This window comes from Bos indicus, chromosome 27 (genome assembly GCF_029378745.1).
Source record: "Bos indicus isolate NIAB-ARS_2022 breed Sahiwal x Tharparkar chromosome 27, NIAB-ARS_B.indTharparkar_mat_pri_1.0, whole genome shotgun sequence".
NCBI classification, from domain to species: domain Eukaryota; kingdom Metazoa; phylum Chordata; class Mammalia; order Artiodactyla; family Bovidae; genus Bos; species Bos indicus.
The window spans coordinates 5,444,702-5,459,595 of NC_091786.1; the positions used below are offsets into that span (position 1 = coordinate 5,444,702).

Here is a 14,894-nt window from a genome sequence, read left to right on the forward strand (position 1 = left end):
ACCTCCACTAGCTTTGTTCGTAGTGATGCTTTCTAAAGCCCACTTAACTTCACATTCCAGGATGTCTGGCTCTAGGTCTGAAGTTTAGAAACTACCAAAAAGGAAGATTTAGACTTCATTCCTAGTAAGTCCGCAAAAAACCCTTAAACTTTACATCACAACTCTAGAGACATAGAATGAATTCACTGACTGCAGGAAAGAAGGAAATTGCAGATAAAAAGATAAGTGTGAGTTACGTAATTCAGTTTGTTTATTTTAGCTGTACTTTAATTCACACAGTTTAATTCACACAGATATTCAGGAAGTTTCATCATAGAGATGAGTGCAGGATCTCAAATGTTGTTGAAGTAAAAGCGAAAGCATTGTTTTGATTATTCTAAAATGTTATGATGATGATGATGAAAGCTTGTTTATGATATGAGACATTTTACTCTTCTGAAGGGTGAGAAGGATTTCCCAATGTGTTATAGAAAACTTCTCCTAAAGATATTAGCAAATGATAAAAATAAAGTTATACCCCAGAAGTTTTGCTCTTTGCAATTAGGTTTATGATCTATCGTCTCCAAATATATGGAGTTTTTTAATTAATGAGATTCTGTGTTATTTGCTTAAGATGGTCTGTAACAACTGTCTAAATTGGAAACTGGAATTTAGGAAGATGTAGTGTTTCATATGTTTAGAAGTAGAATGGTGTTCAGTATTTGGCCTCACTCAGATATAATAATAACCCAGGCTTCTAGCCATCCAGAGATGTTTTTCCTTAACCAAGCATTCATTAATATTTGTAACATTTACACAACCTGAAGATTCTGATAGCCCTTCAGTGTTCAGGATGCTCCATGGAGTGTGTAGTGACTGCTGGGTTTTTTTGTTTTGTTTTCGTTTTGCTGTATCTTTAAAGCGGTCTGCTGCTGCTGCTAAGTCTCTTCAGTCGTGTCCGACTCTGTGCGACCCCAGAAACGACAGCCCACCAGGCTCCCCCGTCCCTGGGATTGGTTTATTGTCCACTAAAAGCCTGATAGATTTATTAAAAGTGCTCTGCTTCTTCTGTCACTTACAGGTACTGTGGTCTTTGGAAATGGGTCACTGGATTTCCGAGGAACCATTTGAACTGTCTAACTACTTCCCTGCAGCTCCTGTAAGTCACACATTATTTTATGATGATAAGTGCAATTTGGTATTTTCAGGAAATTGTTATTGGCATAGATACATACTCAAGGTTTTTAAAATTAAATCAATAGCAATTATACTTATAACTAAAATGACACATCTGCAAAAGTTAACGCATTTTGTCTATTTGTGGGAATAAATGTGAGACCATTCCTCAAAAAGTCATGAGGAATATAATCCCCAAAAATTTAATTATGGAAGTCCTTAGGATTGAGAAACACAGTAATGAAAGAAGGCAAGATTTTTGAGAAAGTGCTATTCTGTCTGGCTTACTACATCAAATATTAATGCTGTTACTGTTAACAGAACTGATGGGCATAAAAGTGGCCGCGTGCTAGCATTATGATGTGGTCTTTCTGTTTTGGTGTTTTTTCTAAAACTTAACTTCAGCTTTACTGACTTTCTGGTATTTCAAATTCTTAGTTGGAAAGTTCCAGGTTCCAGTGTTTTTAAAGATTAATAAGTAGGTAATTTCAGGTTTGTTTGGAAGTCAGATTGTGCAGAAGTTGGCTTTTGTTTTCAAATGTTAACTGGTTTGTAACAGATTATTCTTTCAAAAGATTATGCCAGAAAGATAATTGATGATCTGTAATCTGCGACCTGTCTCCAGGTTTTTCAGCTTTGAGAATGCCATATGACTGTCACATAGTAAGAAATGGAACTTTACCTCCCTGGGGCTTATTTAGTTGTCGTTTCTGTTTCCATTTTTGAGACTGCTGTTTGATTTGGTCTTGGCTTTATACATGTTTTCTTAAGAAGAAGAAAAATTGCTCTCAGCAAGACGTGTTGTTTGAAATACCAGGTAAGGAGTTGAAGTGTGAAGTAAAGATGCAAATTCCCCCCATTCTCTGACATGAGAGAGTATATGTAACACTGAGTAACATAGTGATGTTTACCTTTGAAACTCACCTTATCTGCCTACATGGACAAGTGCTGTAAATGAAGTGTGTTGTTGCCAGTTCTTCCTGTATTTTCATTTCCCCACCTCGGCGTCTGTCATATGGTCATTGAGATATCATGAAAACATATGGTTTCTTCTGGAGCAGGGATATTTTCTTATTATCAGATGTTTTTTAGCTCGGTACAAAGCCGTGTATACAGTCACCCTCTGTTAAATTTACAGTGCCTTCTTACACATACTGAGAGTAGCTGTTCTGAGACGGGAGGTTACTTGCTGGTTAATGTATTTGTTGGGAAGGTACAGCATGGTGAGAAGTGTGTCCAGAGTCTGCTCAGCAACACCTGGGTGTTAGGAAACTAAGTTCAGAAAGGGGAGATGTGGGCATGACATAAATTAGATAAGAAAAAATGTAGTGGTAGAATAGCGTAAGGTGAGACAGACACAGGTAACGCTGGCTGCAGACTTGGCTCTAAGTTTCCTAACATCTGACTCAACTGTGAATCTATGAGAAATGGCTTCCAAATTATGGTGCATTACACAAATGTTATTAGTGTTAATTGTATCCTGGAACTTCAACAGAGTTAAAATTCTAGGAGTTTTCACAGTCCTGAGCTTAAATCTGTGCTCTCGAAATGTTCTGTAAATATTTCCGTATACTATTATATAAATGGCTTGATGGATGGAGTCTGGGTGAACTCTGGGAGTTGGTGATGGACAGGGAGGCCTGGCGTGCTGCGATTCATGGGGTCGCAAAGAGTCGGACACGAATGAGCAACTGATCTGATCTGATTATATAAATAGCAGGTTTTGGTTTTGCACTCCAAAACACTTTTTTTTTAAGTTGACTCCTGGTTTAAGTTTAGTAGGATTTAAGTTATTGTTACTGATGCAAATTATGGTTTTCCCCTGACTAACTTGTGGGGTGAATCTAGCTTGAGAAGCATAGCTTTGTAACTGTTTCAAATGGAAAGGTTTCTCAACCACAAACTGCATTGTAGCCTACTTCCCTAAAATACATCTTGGTAGAAGAGAAACAAGACTTCTGTTCTACAACAGTAAGTAAAAGATAGGAAAGCCTGTTTGTCATGAAATTAAATGTATAATTTTCTTCATTAAAAATCAAGATTTTCCTTGTCATGAAGCACAATCATTTGTTTCATAATCAAATTACAATGCTGTAAATATTATCATAGAAGTTAAATGTGGTCCTCTCACCTAATAAGTTATATTTAATTACTAAAAATACCTTCATATTTAACAGCAAGGCAGGAAAAAATAGTACAATCTTCATATATACCAAAAGAACACGTTTCTATTAATAATTTCAGAGATCCTGAAAGTTTTCACCATGGAAACTTTGAAATATATATATTTGAGCATTAACTTAAAACTAAGCTGTCAATACACACGTAAATATGCTGTTCTCAAAATGAAAATTTAAAGCTCCTAAGAGGAGGCAGAAAAATGCATTAGCTATGTTTTTCCTTCTCTAAATATTAAAACTACTAATAACCACTTCTCACAAAAATCCCTGAATATATAATGTATTTTTATGGCTTGCAGAATTTTTTCTTCCTTTTAATTATGATAGCGATGCTGAATTCAGGACATATAGATATTTACACAGTCTATAAACAGTGCTTGGAAAAATGCAGTTCCAAGGTTATCTCTACTACACAGCATAAGTGTTCTGTTTTCCAGTTATTTACTGATCAGCTCGCGCGTAACATTCTTGGTTGTGACAACAGAGTCTGTAAATTGTCAGTCTCGTTTGCGAGCTTAGATTTATCTTCCCGAAGGCTTTCTGCCGGGTCACCACACCAGGCTGTGGCTTGTCTGGGGTTGTGCGTCGGTTCACTGAGTGATGCAGGTTCAAGGGGTAAGCCTCACGGGGCTCGCACTGGGAGCTCACGGCCCCTTCTGCACCGAGTGGGCAGTTCGTCCAAGCCAGATGCGGAGACAGCGTGCAGTCTTTTAGTGCTTTGGGAGCAAGTCTCTGGAAACAGGGCAAGACATTGTCCCTCAGGTGGGTGCCAGAGTTTAGAAATCTGCTGGACGGATCATCATGGTCGTGGCCTTAAGTGAGTAGCCGGAGCCCTTCCAGTAGTACCACTTAATACCGTTGAACTTATTTGTGTTCTGCCTCTGTGGGTAGTACATTCCATTCAGGTTGGAAGGACCACAGGCATCAAACCACCAGCCTGTGAAAGGGAAGCACAGAAGGAATTAGGAGCCAGGCAGCCCTGACTGTCTCACCTTTGAGTGGGAAATGCCAGCTCTTCAGAGAGTCACATCCCAGGTCTGTGAAGCATGTGCCCGGAGCCACTCTTGAGTGTGGGGAGAGCCGCCTGGCAGAGGGGAGCGTGGCTCTCCATCTCTGCACTAGTTGGACCGTGGCTCCCTAAGGCACACGTTCTTAGGAGCTCCCTTACTTCTCTGTGCTGTGGGGAAGGGCCAGTCACCCGCCGAACATGGCTAGGAGAGCCAGGGGACAGCTGAAAGTGGGGAAGGGTCAGAACCTGGAGAATGGGTGGGTGGGTCTCATGGGGCCAGGCTCACCATCTATCCTGTCCCAGCCACACGGTGGACCAGACTGATTCAGGCTGCCCTTCCACTACAAAGAAAGTCTTTTTGTTGAAAGCGTAACCCTAGATTTTAAGTACTCAGTGGAGCTAGATAAAAAGCAAATCTTCAAGTCCCAGAAACAAAAAGAAAATTTTCAGCTGTAGTGGTGTGTGCCCTAAAGTAAAGCGAGGGTCTCGGGGGTCATCCACACCTACCCCTGAAGGACTAGTCTGGGGTAACGCCATTCCCCAGAGGCCTTGGGTTTGTGAGGAGAGGAGTGACCTCGATCTACATGTCTTAATTCAGATAAACCTTCATATTGTGTTGGGAGGACATACACAGTATGATGCCATTTGTATAAAATTTTAAAATACAGAAAAAAATAACAACTATTCTTGATATCTCCAAACCTAGTAAAAGAAATAATGTGACCATTACCTCAGGGGCAAGTATTTGTAGGGCCTGTTTTATTTCTTTAAAAGTATTCTGGTGCGTATATTCTATTCTGATATTCACGTGCTGCTCTGTGGTCACCAATTATTCCATCCAGATGCCTAAATTCTTTCCGGGGGTAACAGCTCCATTACTTGATTCAGATTAATGTTGATTTGATAAGACGTTTGTGTGTGAGGCTCATAATCCTTCCTAATATTCAGGAATATTACACACTTATGAGTCTGTCCATTCCAGAGCCTGCTGCCTGACTCAGCTATTGAATTTACTGTACATGCAAAAATCTAGCTGGCTTCTCCTTGGTCCAGACCACAGCTTGGAATCTGACCTCTACACTCTCTCTCTCGGGCTACATTTCTTCTTTCCCGTCTGCTTTCCACTTCCACTCTCGGCCCTAAATCTTAATCTGAGTAAATAAATCTGTTGTTTCCTTGGTTATTAATGCACTGATACTCTCCTGAGTAGCTCCTGACGTTCGGGTGGTCTGAAAACTGCTGTCGCCCGAGTGGACTGCTGGGCTCAGTGTGGGAATGGCAAACAGGAAGGATTCCAAGGGCTCACTCCCCCACCCCCTTCCCCTGGTTGGCTTTAAAAAGGATTATTATGGTTGATGGGGGAGACAGGCAGCTTTTACACAATCCGCATAATAGCATTCTCTGGTTGAAATAATTACTGAAGTGGGCCTGGCTAATAAGGAAGGCTTAATGTTACCACCATGTACTCATACATAAAATACATTCTCTAAGGAACCGTAAGACTGAGTTTCTTAATGGAGCCTCCATCTCTCAGTATCACTGAAAGACTTGAAAATTACTTTATTTCACATTATTTTCTTAAATAAATCCTTTTGCCTGTAAACAGTTCTTAACTGCAGTGCTAACACATGGTAAGTTTAGATCCTTTACTTGTTGACGCAGTCCCTCATACTTGTAAGATTTATTGACCTCAGCTCTTTCCTCTGGTTTTCCTGGGTGAGTAATGAATGAATTTTTGGTGATACAATTCATGGCCTCCACAGATTCAACACTGCCAGTTTCCTGTTTGCCTCTACATTTAGTCTGCACTGTTGGCAGAATTTTCGTTGCTGATTTCAATCTTTCAGTGTTTTTAAGAACTATGACAGCATTTGCCAGACTTTTTTTCTGGTCTCGGTCACAATTAACTGGCTCTGGTTATTCCACTTTAAAAGTTTTAGGAATCAGAAGAATACGTTTCCTAACAGTTGGTCCCTATCGCTAAACTCTGACATGCTTCTGAGAACTCATCCAGCCATTTAAGTGACTGTTATATCAGATTTGTTTTTGAATGTGGTTTCTTTTTTATTTTGAGAGATCTAGCATGGGAGGTATCAATAGAAGGCAAGAACAGCCTGAAAATAAAGGCCTTAATTTAAACTGGACTATCATTCATTTTAATTTGATGCACAGAAAAGGAGGTTGTTTAGTTATTTTCTTTGCATTATAAGTGTTTGCTATATATTAATGACATCTTTAAAAAAAACTGAAAAATTCTTGTTTGAACTATAAATTATTCATTAGAAACATTCCTATACTAATGAATCCACGTCACTGCTTTGTTGCCATTTTGAATTCTTAACCTTTCTAATAAAGCAAAATGGAATTAAACCATCTTTCTAACATCTGATATTCAGCACAAGCTCAGGAGAGCTTGCTCAGGGTCACATGGCCCCTCTCCCTGCCAGGGCCAGGTCCTGAGGAGACACAGTTGGCCTAGCGACAATTCTAGCTCCATATCACATTAGTGCGTAAAACTCAACAGTCCAAAAAAGCGAAAAACAAACCTCCCCGCATTGAGCAAGTCCATCTAGTTATGAAATTTGGACACTGTCACCGATCACAGGTTGCAGTCTGAATAGCCAACCTTTCACTCTCTGAAACCTTTCCTTGCCAACACAAATTGGAAGAGAGAAAAATCCTCCCACCTCCTGTGAGCATTTGTGAGCATTTGCAAATGCATTTGTCGTTGTCTGCATCCTTCGTGCTAAAATCATTTCCTGGCTGGCTTATGCTGCTTATTTTGCCGGCTGTCCCCGTGAGGCCTTTAAGGTGAATCCTATGAGCATGCAAAGAAAAACAGAAAAAAAAAAAAAGCAAAACATAATTGGCTTGGGTGGTTGATTTATCGTAGTGGAAAGTTTTTTACAATGAAGAATTTCATTCTACAGAAGCGTGTGCTATGCCGGTTAGTGCACTAATGCACTAACAGGACAAAATGTTTTTGTGCTGGTATAAACAGGAACCAACTTATCATCAAACCCTTAGGCAAAGAGGAATGTTTTCATGAAACCTTCACCGCGTATCACTTGCACAGCATCAGCAGGGACTTCGGGGCCCTATAATTTATTTTCCTGCTGCTTTCAGATAAACAAAAGAGGGGAAAATGCGTTGTGAAGGGATCCTCTTTCCATATCATGGAAATAGTAATCAAAGTCCCGAGATGACCAGTGGGGGTGGGGAGGGCAGCAGACCAGGAAGGACCATTGCACTTGGTGTAGAAGTCTCATGAACCATGTAGAAAACAACGCCTGTAGCTGCTTGGCCTCATTTTTGAATAGTATTGTAATAAACCTGCCAGACTTTGAGAAACAATAAGCGTATTGTTCATTAAACTCCAGATGATGGCCCAGGCTTTTTGTTCAGTCGCCAAATTGTGTCCAACTCTTTGCGACCCCATGGACTGCAGCATGCCAGGCTTCCCTGTTCCTCAGCATTTCAGAGTTTGCCCAAGTTCATGTCCATCAAGTCTGGGATGTCATCCAACCATCTCATCCTCTGTCGTCCCCTTCTCCTCCTGCCTTTAATCTTCCCCAGCATCAGGGTCTTTCTCAGTGAGTCAGCGTATTGCATCAGGTGGCCGAAGTATTGGAGCTTCAGTTTCAGCGTCAGTCCTTCCAGTGAATATTCAGGGTTGATTTCCTTTAGGATGGACTGGTTGGATCTCCTTGCAGCCCAGGGGATTCTCAAGTCTTTTTCAGCACCACAGTTCAAAAGCATCAATTCTTTTGTGCTCTGGCTTTTAGGAGATCGCAAAAATCTGGCTCCCCACCAGCAGCGTGTCTGCCCAGGAGGAGGGGAGAAGGGCTGGGGGGCTGTGTGCCCTGCTCCAGGGGAGCCCGGGCCAGGGAAGCAGGGTCTAGGGGACGCTAGAGCCTGCACCGAGCCTGTGTTGCTGTGTGGGCCTTGGGCCGGGGTTGCTGAGTCTCCCATCCTGGGAACGCTCCTGTTCTCTAAGCCCCCTAGACGCCACTCATCTTGCGAACACCAGCTCATGTGTGCTGGCAACTATCTTGGAAGGAGTAGGGTTTCTTGGAATTCATTTTGGAACAGAAGGTGGAGCCGGGAGGAAAGGTTGGCCAGGGGCCTGTCTCTCAGCACCCACACCACGCACTCCCATACGTGAGACCCAGTGCCCAGAACAGCCCCAAGGTAGGCATGCGGCACCTGCCATCTCACAGGTAGGACGGCTGAGGTTCAGAGACAGGAACTCGCCCAGAGGGACACACCGTACGTGGCAGAACGGGGACTGGTCGCAGCTGCCCCTCTGTTAGGGCTCCACGCTGGGGCACCCAGTGTGTGGTTATGGAGGAAGTCGTTGAGGGCGCCTGGGACCTTACCCAGTAGGTTCCATAAAGCATTACCCCTGAATAACTTCTATGTTAATAACTCAGATTTTTTAATTGTTTGTAATATTGTAACTCTGCAAACCTCATCACAAAGCAGGGCCTGAGTTTCTTGATTTCAGGCCCCTCTTGTGTTTCAGTCATGACCCCAGGCTCCAGCACAACCTCTGTATACCTGGTGTAACATGTTCATGTCAGTTCTGCTCATCTCTGAGGTTTTGAAGCACTTTGCTTTTTTTTTTTTTTAAACTTTTGTATTTGGGGTATAGCCAATTAACAATGTTGTGATAGTTTCAGGGGGACAGCAAAGGCGCCCGGCCATCCATGTACATGTATCCATGCTCCCCTCCCGTCCAGGCTGCCATATAACAGAAGGACTTTAAATTTCTGTCCCAGCCCGTCCCATTAATTGCAGGCAGGACTGAAATGAATGACTGCCTTTAGATCCTTCTGTTGTGTGGCCCACTGGTTAAAGTTGGCTTTTTTTCAAAACTTTATCAAGAATAGCCACATTCTCGAAATTGCTTTAAATTGGTACCCATCGCTTTTATACCACAGTGGAATGATGAGAGAGGTAATGCCAATATTTAATAATTAAATCTTAGTGTTTGTATGGAACTACCAGAATGTTGGTGTGTGTGTGCTCAGTCACTTCAGTCATGGCCAACTTTTTGTGACCCTATGGACTGTAGTCTGCCAGGATCCTCTGGATTCCCCAGGCAAGAATACTAGAGCGGGTTGCCATTTCCCTCTCCAGGGGATTTTCCCAACCCAGGGATCGAACCCACATCTCTTAACATCTCCTGCATTGGCAGGCAGTTCTTTACCACAAACGTGACCAATTCTTAAGGTTTAATATACCAATAGTTTTTAGTTTTAGTAAAAAGAATCATATTCTATTGATGCACTTATATATTCCTATAACATGTATTTTTTTCAGTTTTCTAACATTTGAGAAAAATTCCTTTAGTAAAAAACAACTGCTACATGCAGTTGGCGTTCTGAAATATCAATAGTTATTTTAAGTTTTAGTCACATCCCAGTTTTCTTATCACATTGATGTGTTTTATCAGGATAATAATTTTTTTCAATGTAGTATCTGCCCTATAATGTCAAGTAAATTAAACTGAGCTTTAAACAAATATGGGCTTCTTTACATCATGTATCTAAAAATTGATTGTGTTTCTAAAGGAAATACATCTGTTAAGAACCATCACAGTTTAAAATATTTTTATAATGTCAGCATACAAGGGTAATGACCCATTTTGTAAAATCTTCTTATGTAAATAGTCTAATCCTTAATTTTTGTGTTCTTTCTTTCTTTTTAATTTCTCTGTTGTAGAGTTCTAACTGTTGCCAGTTGAAAAAATATTTAGCTTGGAGGTAAAACAGTGACCAGCCACTCATGTCTAAAACTTCATTGAGTTTTTGATCTCTTTAGAGTCCCCTTGGGGCTGCACTGCAGCCCAGACACCTATCTCTTCACTCATCTGAGCCCCGGTCCACTCTGGGCAGCCCGGCTCTGTGTGTGATGAGAGCCAATGACTGACTTCTTAGAAGTCATGTCAAAGCTTGTCAGACACTATGTCTTCAGACGTGCTCCTGAATTTTGGCCCACCGTTTAGTGGGGCACGAGACGGTATGCACTTCTCAGGTAGCTGTCAGCAGGCCGGCTTTCAGCCCATTTTTTTTTTTTTTTTTTTTTGAGCTGTCCATTGCGTCCTCCCCGAAAAGCCAGCTCAAGGACTTTAAAAATCACAGGGTTTTTTTTCCACCCAAACTACTAAGGTCTTGGAATTTTCATTGAGCAGAGGGTCTGAATTGGGCATCGGTGAAATCCAGCCAGGACTGCAGGCCAGCTGACCTCTGCTGTGACACTGCTGTGGACCTTCTCTCCTGCCTGACATCAGAGTAGGTGTCTCACGTGTGCCCTGCGGCCACCAGAGCCGCGCCTCCCCCCTCCATTCTTCCCCAGCCTGTGCCTTCTAGACTCCCTTCAGGGTGTGCTGGTACCTGACCCCTTGTGTTGTATCTTCCCAGACCAGTTCCTGGGTCACCTGCAGGCATCCCGTCCCCCTGGCCCCTGCCAGCGACAGGCATCCTGAGCCCCTGCGTGACGGCGAGATGCCCTGACCCCTGCACTGCCCTGGCCGCACACAGCAGGGTGCGGAGCCCCTTTGCTCTGCCTCCACTCTCAGGCCATTCTAGCGCCAAAGAGCCAATTCCCACTCAGAACTGTCCGTGCTTTTCTTGGAACATTCGAGATTAGCTCAGCCAAGTAGGTGGGAGGACGCAAATACTGAGGCCGTGCTGCGAACCAGCCCGTCTTCCTGCAGCCCAGGGCAGAGGACCCAGCTGCCCAACCACCCAGCTAGTCATGCCTCTCTTGAGCTTGGAGCTCATCCTGAGTTTGGGATGGAATGCAGCAACTGAATGTGGTTGAACTTCACAAAGATAAATTTAAGTTTTAAAACCTTCTGGAAGGAAACAGCATACTCATATATCTGTTAGGCTTCCCCGTGGCTCAGATGGTAAAGAATCTGCCTGCCAAATGCAGGAGACCCGAGTTCAGTTCCTGAATTGGGAAGATCTCCTGGAGAAGGAAATGGCTACTCATTCCAGTATCCTAGCCTGGAGAATTCCATGGACAGAGGAGCCTGGTGGGCTACAGTCCATGGGGTCGCAAAGAGTCAGACACAACTGAGCAACTCACATACACATACATCTGCTGTGTTATTGGCATGGTATCTTATAAGGACACAACATTCATTTATTCTGCAAATAATTACCTGCCATGCAGGGTTCATCTGTGCTCTGAGGCTACAGAGCAGACACAACAGGCACAATTCTGTCTCTTAAAGCTCCCCTTGTATCATTAGAATTAGAATGTTAAAACTAGAGACACTTGCCTAAGGGCAGCAAAGAACTCTGAGAGCCAAGCTGCTTTTCCCCATTAAGGGAGCTTGGTGATGGACAGGGAGGCCTGGCATGCTGCGATTCATGGGGTCGCAAAGAGTCGGACACGGCTGAGCGACTGATCTGATCTGATCTGAGTCATTCAGATTCTGGTTAATACAGTGGGGTTCTGACTTCCGGCAAGTCTTTTAACTCGTTTCAGTGACATGTAATTTCCTCACCTGTAGTTGAGTTCTTCATTCGAGAGATAGAAGTGGTCGTACAGCGAGTAAGCCTCATTCCCTTCCCAGTCTCTTAGGTGTATTTTCAGCACGTAGCGTTTCTGACCCGTCACCTGCGAAACAAACTCATTTCCCAGCCAGTGTTCACCTGAAGGGTTCCCGAATCCCTGAAATTCAAGTTGAAAAGTTCACTTACTTCACTTTTTTTTTTTTTTTCCCCTTCACATATTTGAAATCAGTAGTCCATCAACTGAACGTGGAACAAGCATCAAACATTCAGCAGAAATTCCTTCCTGTGCTGTGAAACTTTGGGACCTTCCATATAAGGTTTTTAAAAAATCAGTTTTAAGAAGCTAAGCGGTTACCAGAAGGAGATTGGTATTGGAATAATTAGAAGGACTTGGAGAACCCCCAGTAGAAACATTATCCTAGGGGCCTCCCTGCTGGTCCAGGGCTTGAGGCTTCACTTTCCAGTGCAAGGGGTCTGGGTTCAGTCCCTGGTGGGGGAGCTCAGATCCTGCATGCCTGCTGGCCAAAAGCCAAAAAATAAAACAGAATCAGTGTTGTAACAAACTCAATAAAGACTTTTAAAAAAATGGTCCACATCAAAAAAATCTTAAGAAAGAAGCATCATCATAAACACCTTAGTTTGTAGAGGTGTGAAATGCTGTGAAGCAGTCTACCCCTAGAAATGCTGAGCCCACTAGCTTTTGCATGCCTTTGTTTTGATATTTCGTTTACGTTACACCGACTGGACCATTCTTTAACGTGGTGACAGAAGCACCAGTTAGATCCTTTTGGTTTCAAGACAAAAAAAAAAATGATCAAAAGTCATGGGTTAGTTTTCGATTTGTGGTGGAAGTCCTGCACATTCTCAAAGTTAGTTTTTGCAAGGAAAATTATTTTCAGATGGTTTAAAGAATATCCATACCACTTTATATTCTTTCCAAGTCCTCTGAAAATCAACACTGCCGTCTTCACGTCGCTGAATAACTGTCCACCCACCTCCACCCGTTTCCATGTCACAGTAAGCCTGCAACGGGAACGCACAGTTACTGCCTGGGAAACGTCCGGACTTGGGTCCTCGTCTTACATAACAGAAACGAGATGAACAGAGATACTTAGAATACAGCCAGAGCTGATGGGGTTCTCTGGGGTAAATCTCTGTGGTCTTCCAAGAGGCAAAGGATTTTAGGGGAATTGAAAACCATGAATTTAAAAAAGTAAACAGTAACATAACACGACGTGTGGATGAAAATAGGACCTTGTCATCATCTGTTCTAGGCAGAGCCCCACCCCGACAGCTGACCCAGAGATCCGCGCTCCTTAGCGCTTTGTGGGGAACGGGGCATGTTGGCTGATTGGCCCCAAGTCTCTCATCTCCGGCCTGCAGAGATCCATTGCTTCGTGTCCACATCCCTGAAAACCTTTATGATGGTTGCCAGTCCCAATCAACTCTCCAGAGAGTTGTGTAAAAGGGAGACGCTTGGATTGCAGAGCTTCTAAGACTGCTGTGATGCCGTGGAGGTGTTAGGCTTCCTCTGAGTGTGGGATCAAAGTCAGCTTCCATGGTTCACCCCTCAGAAGGAGGGACCGGAGGCTTTGTGTGCGAACCGAGCGGGGCCTGGTGGTTCCACCCCACAGATCCCCGACCTCACGCTTCTCTCTACCTTGCTCACGGCCCCTGGTGTTTCTCTTCCCTACTCTTTTGATTTCTGCTTTTAAATGGGCTTGGTGGGTTTAAACTTTGCTCAGGACATGGGATTTCTTCTTGATCTAAGAGCATCCATGCTTAATTTCAGCTCAGCTGGAATTTTATTATGAAATTAAAAACCCCTGAAAATAAGATTACACAGATAGTTTTAAATAATGAGATTACAGTAGAACGAAGACGTTTTCCAAAAAGTTAAGATAAATGTCCCTACAGCCTCCAAGGTAGTAAATATGAAAGTTAAGGTTCAAAACCAATGAGAAGTGTTCTTTCTTTGTTGTCCTCCACGGTCTTTGGGGATACTTTTGGAGGTGGTTTTGGCAGAGTAAGTTTAAATGTGAACCATACTGCTTCTTGAGCTGAAATCTAGGGACTAGGGGCTAACGGTGCACCCAGAGTGCACCTAGGCCTGCCCCTTCACTGGGCGCACTTGTCTGCCAGCCTGTTGTGAGCCAGCCGAGAGCAGCAGCTGGAGCCCAGCGCCAGATCGCCCGTCCCCCTCTCTCTGCCACCTTTCCAGGCTCTCCCCAGCACCGTCACTCGGCCCATGTTGCCTTCCTGGTGATCCTTATGTTTGGAAACGTGTGTTCCATGAAAGAAAATTGTGTTTATCAGGAATGAAATGAATTCACCATTTAAATTAATCAGTCATATGAAGTTGATCTGCTTAAGATAACCCCTTATGGCTCTGAATTGACATTATTATTATCATTATCATTGCTCTGCATCACTCCGTTCCAAGCACCAGGCTGGGTTCTTTGTATCTGTGATCTCATGGCAACTTTGCTGTGCTACTCTTAATTCTACATTTTCGAAAGGAGAAAAGATTTGGTGAAGTCAGGTTAAGTTGATCAGAGTCATTCAGCTATTAAGTGTTGGCATATAGGATTTGAATAAGGTCTCTTTAATTCCTGATTCTGTGATGTGTTTTCTACTCCCTCATGCTTTCCAGATGGGCTTCCCTGGTGGCTCAGACAGTAAAGAGTCTGCCTGCGGTGCAGGAGACCCAACTTCAATCCTTGGTCTGGAAGATCCCCTGGAGAAGGAAATGGCTACGGTGACAAAGAGTGGGACACAACTGAGTGACTCACACACATGCTTCCAAACACAGGGAAGCTTGGCTCTTTTGTTAATAGGCCAGAAGTCCCTCCACCCAGCTCCACACTGAAGTCAGTTCATGAATAATCCTGCCTCTCACTTGCCTCTGGTCCATGAGATGGTCAGTACCGCTGACTTCTGTCAACATGTCTTTTAAAAGACCCTTCTAGTAAATTAGCTGAATAAGCTCCATTGGTCTGAGCAGTCACATGCACACAC

The 14,894-nt window shown here is 43.2% G+C and overlaps 2 protein-coding genes across 10 annotated transcripts in view; one reads left to right on the forward strand and one right to left on the reverse strand.

The window, feature by feature from the left end:
- The window catches only part of MCPH1 (microcephalin 1), a 240,143-nt gene that overhangs the window by 105,207 nt on the left and 120,042 nt on the right, over positions 1-14,894 (forward strand). For all 9 annotated transcript variants that reach the window (XM_070781622.1, XM_070781625.1, XM_070781623.1 and 6 more), the window contains one exon: positions 1,061-1,138. In XM_070781622.1, coding sequence (XP_070637723.1) covers positions 1,061-1,138 — 78 coding nt within the window. The remainder of the gene's footprint in view (positions 1-1,060; positions 1,139-14,894) is intronic.
- ANGPT2 (angiopoietin 2) overlaps positions 229-14,894 on the reverse strand; it is a 60,464-nt gene continuing 45,798 nt past the window's right edge. The window contains exons 6-9 of the mRNA XM_019953473.2: positions 12,798-12,899; positions 11,867-12,033; positions 7,032-7,162; positions 229-4,272 (exon numbers count right to left, since the gene is read on the reverse strand). Of these exons, the coding sequence (XP_019809032.1) occupies positions 4,112-4,272; positions 7,032-7,162; positions 11,867-12,033; positions 12,798-12,899 (561 nt within the window). The 3' untranslated portion in view covers positions 229-4,111. The remainder of the gene's footprint in view (positions 4,273-7,031; positions 7,163-11,866; positions 12,034-12,797; positions 12,900-14,894) is intronic.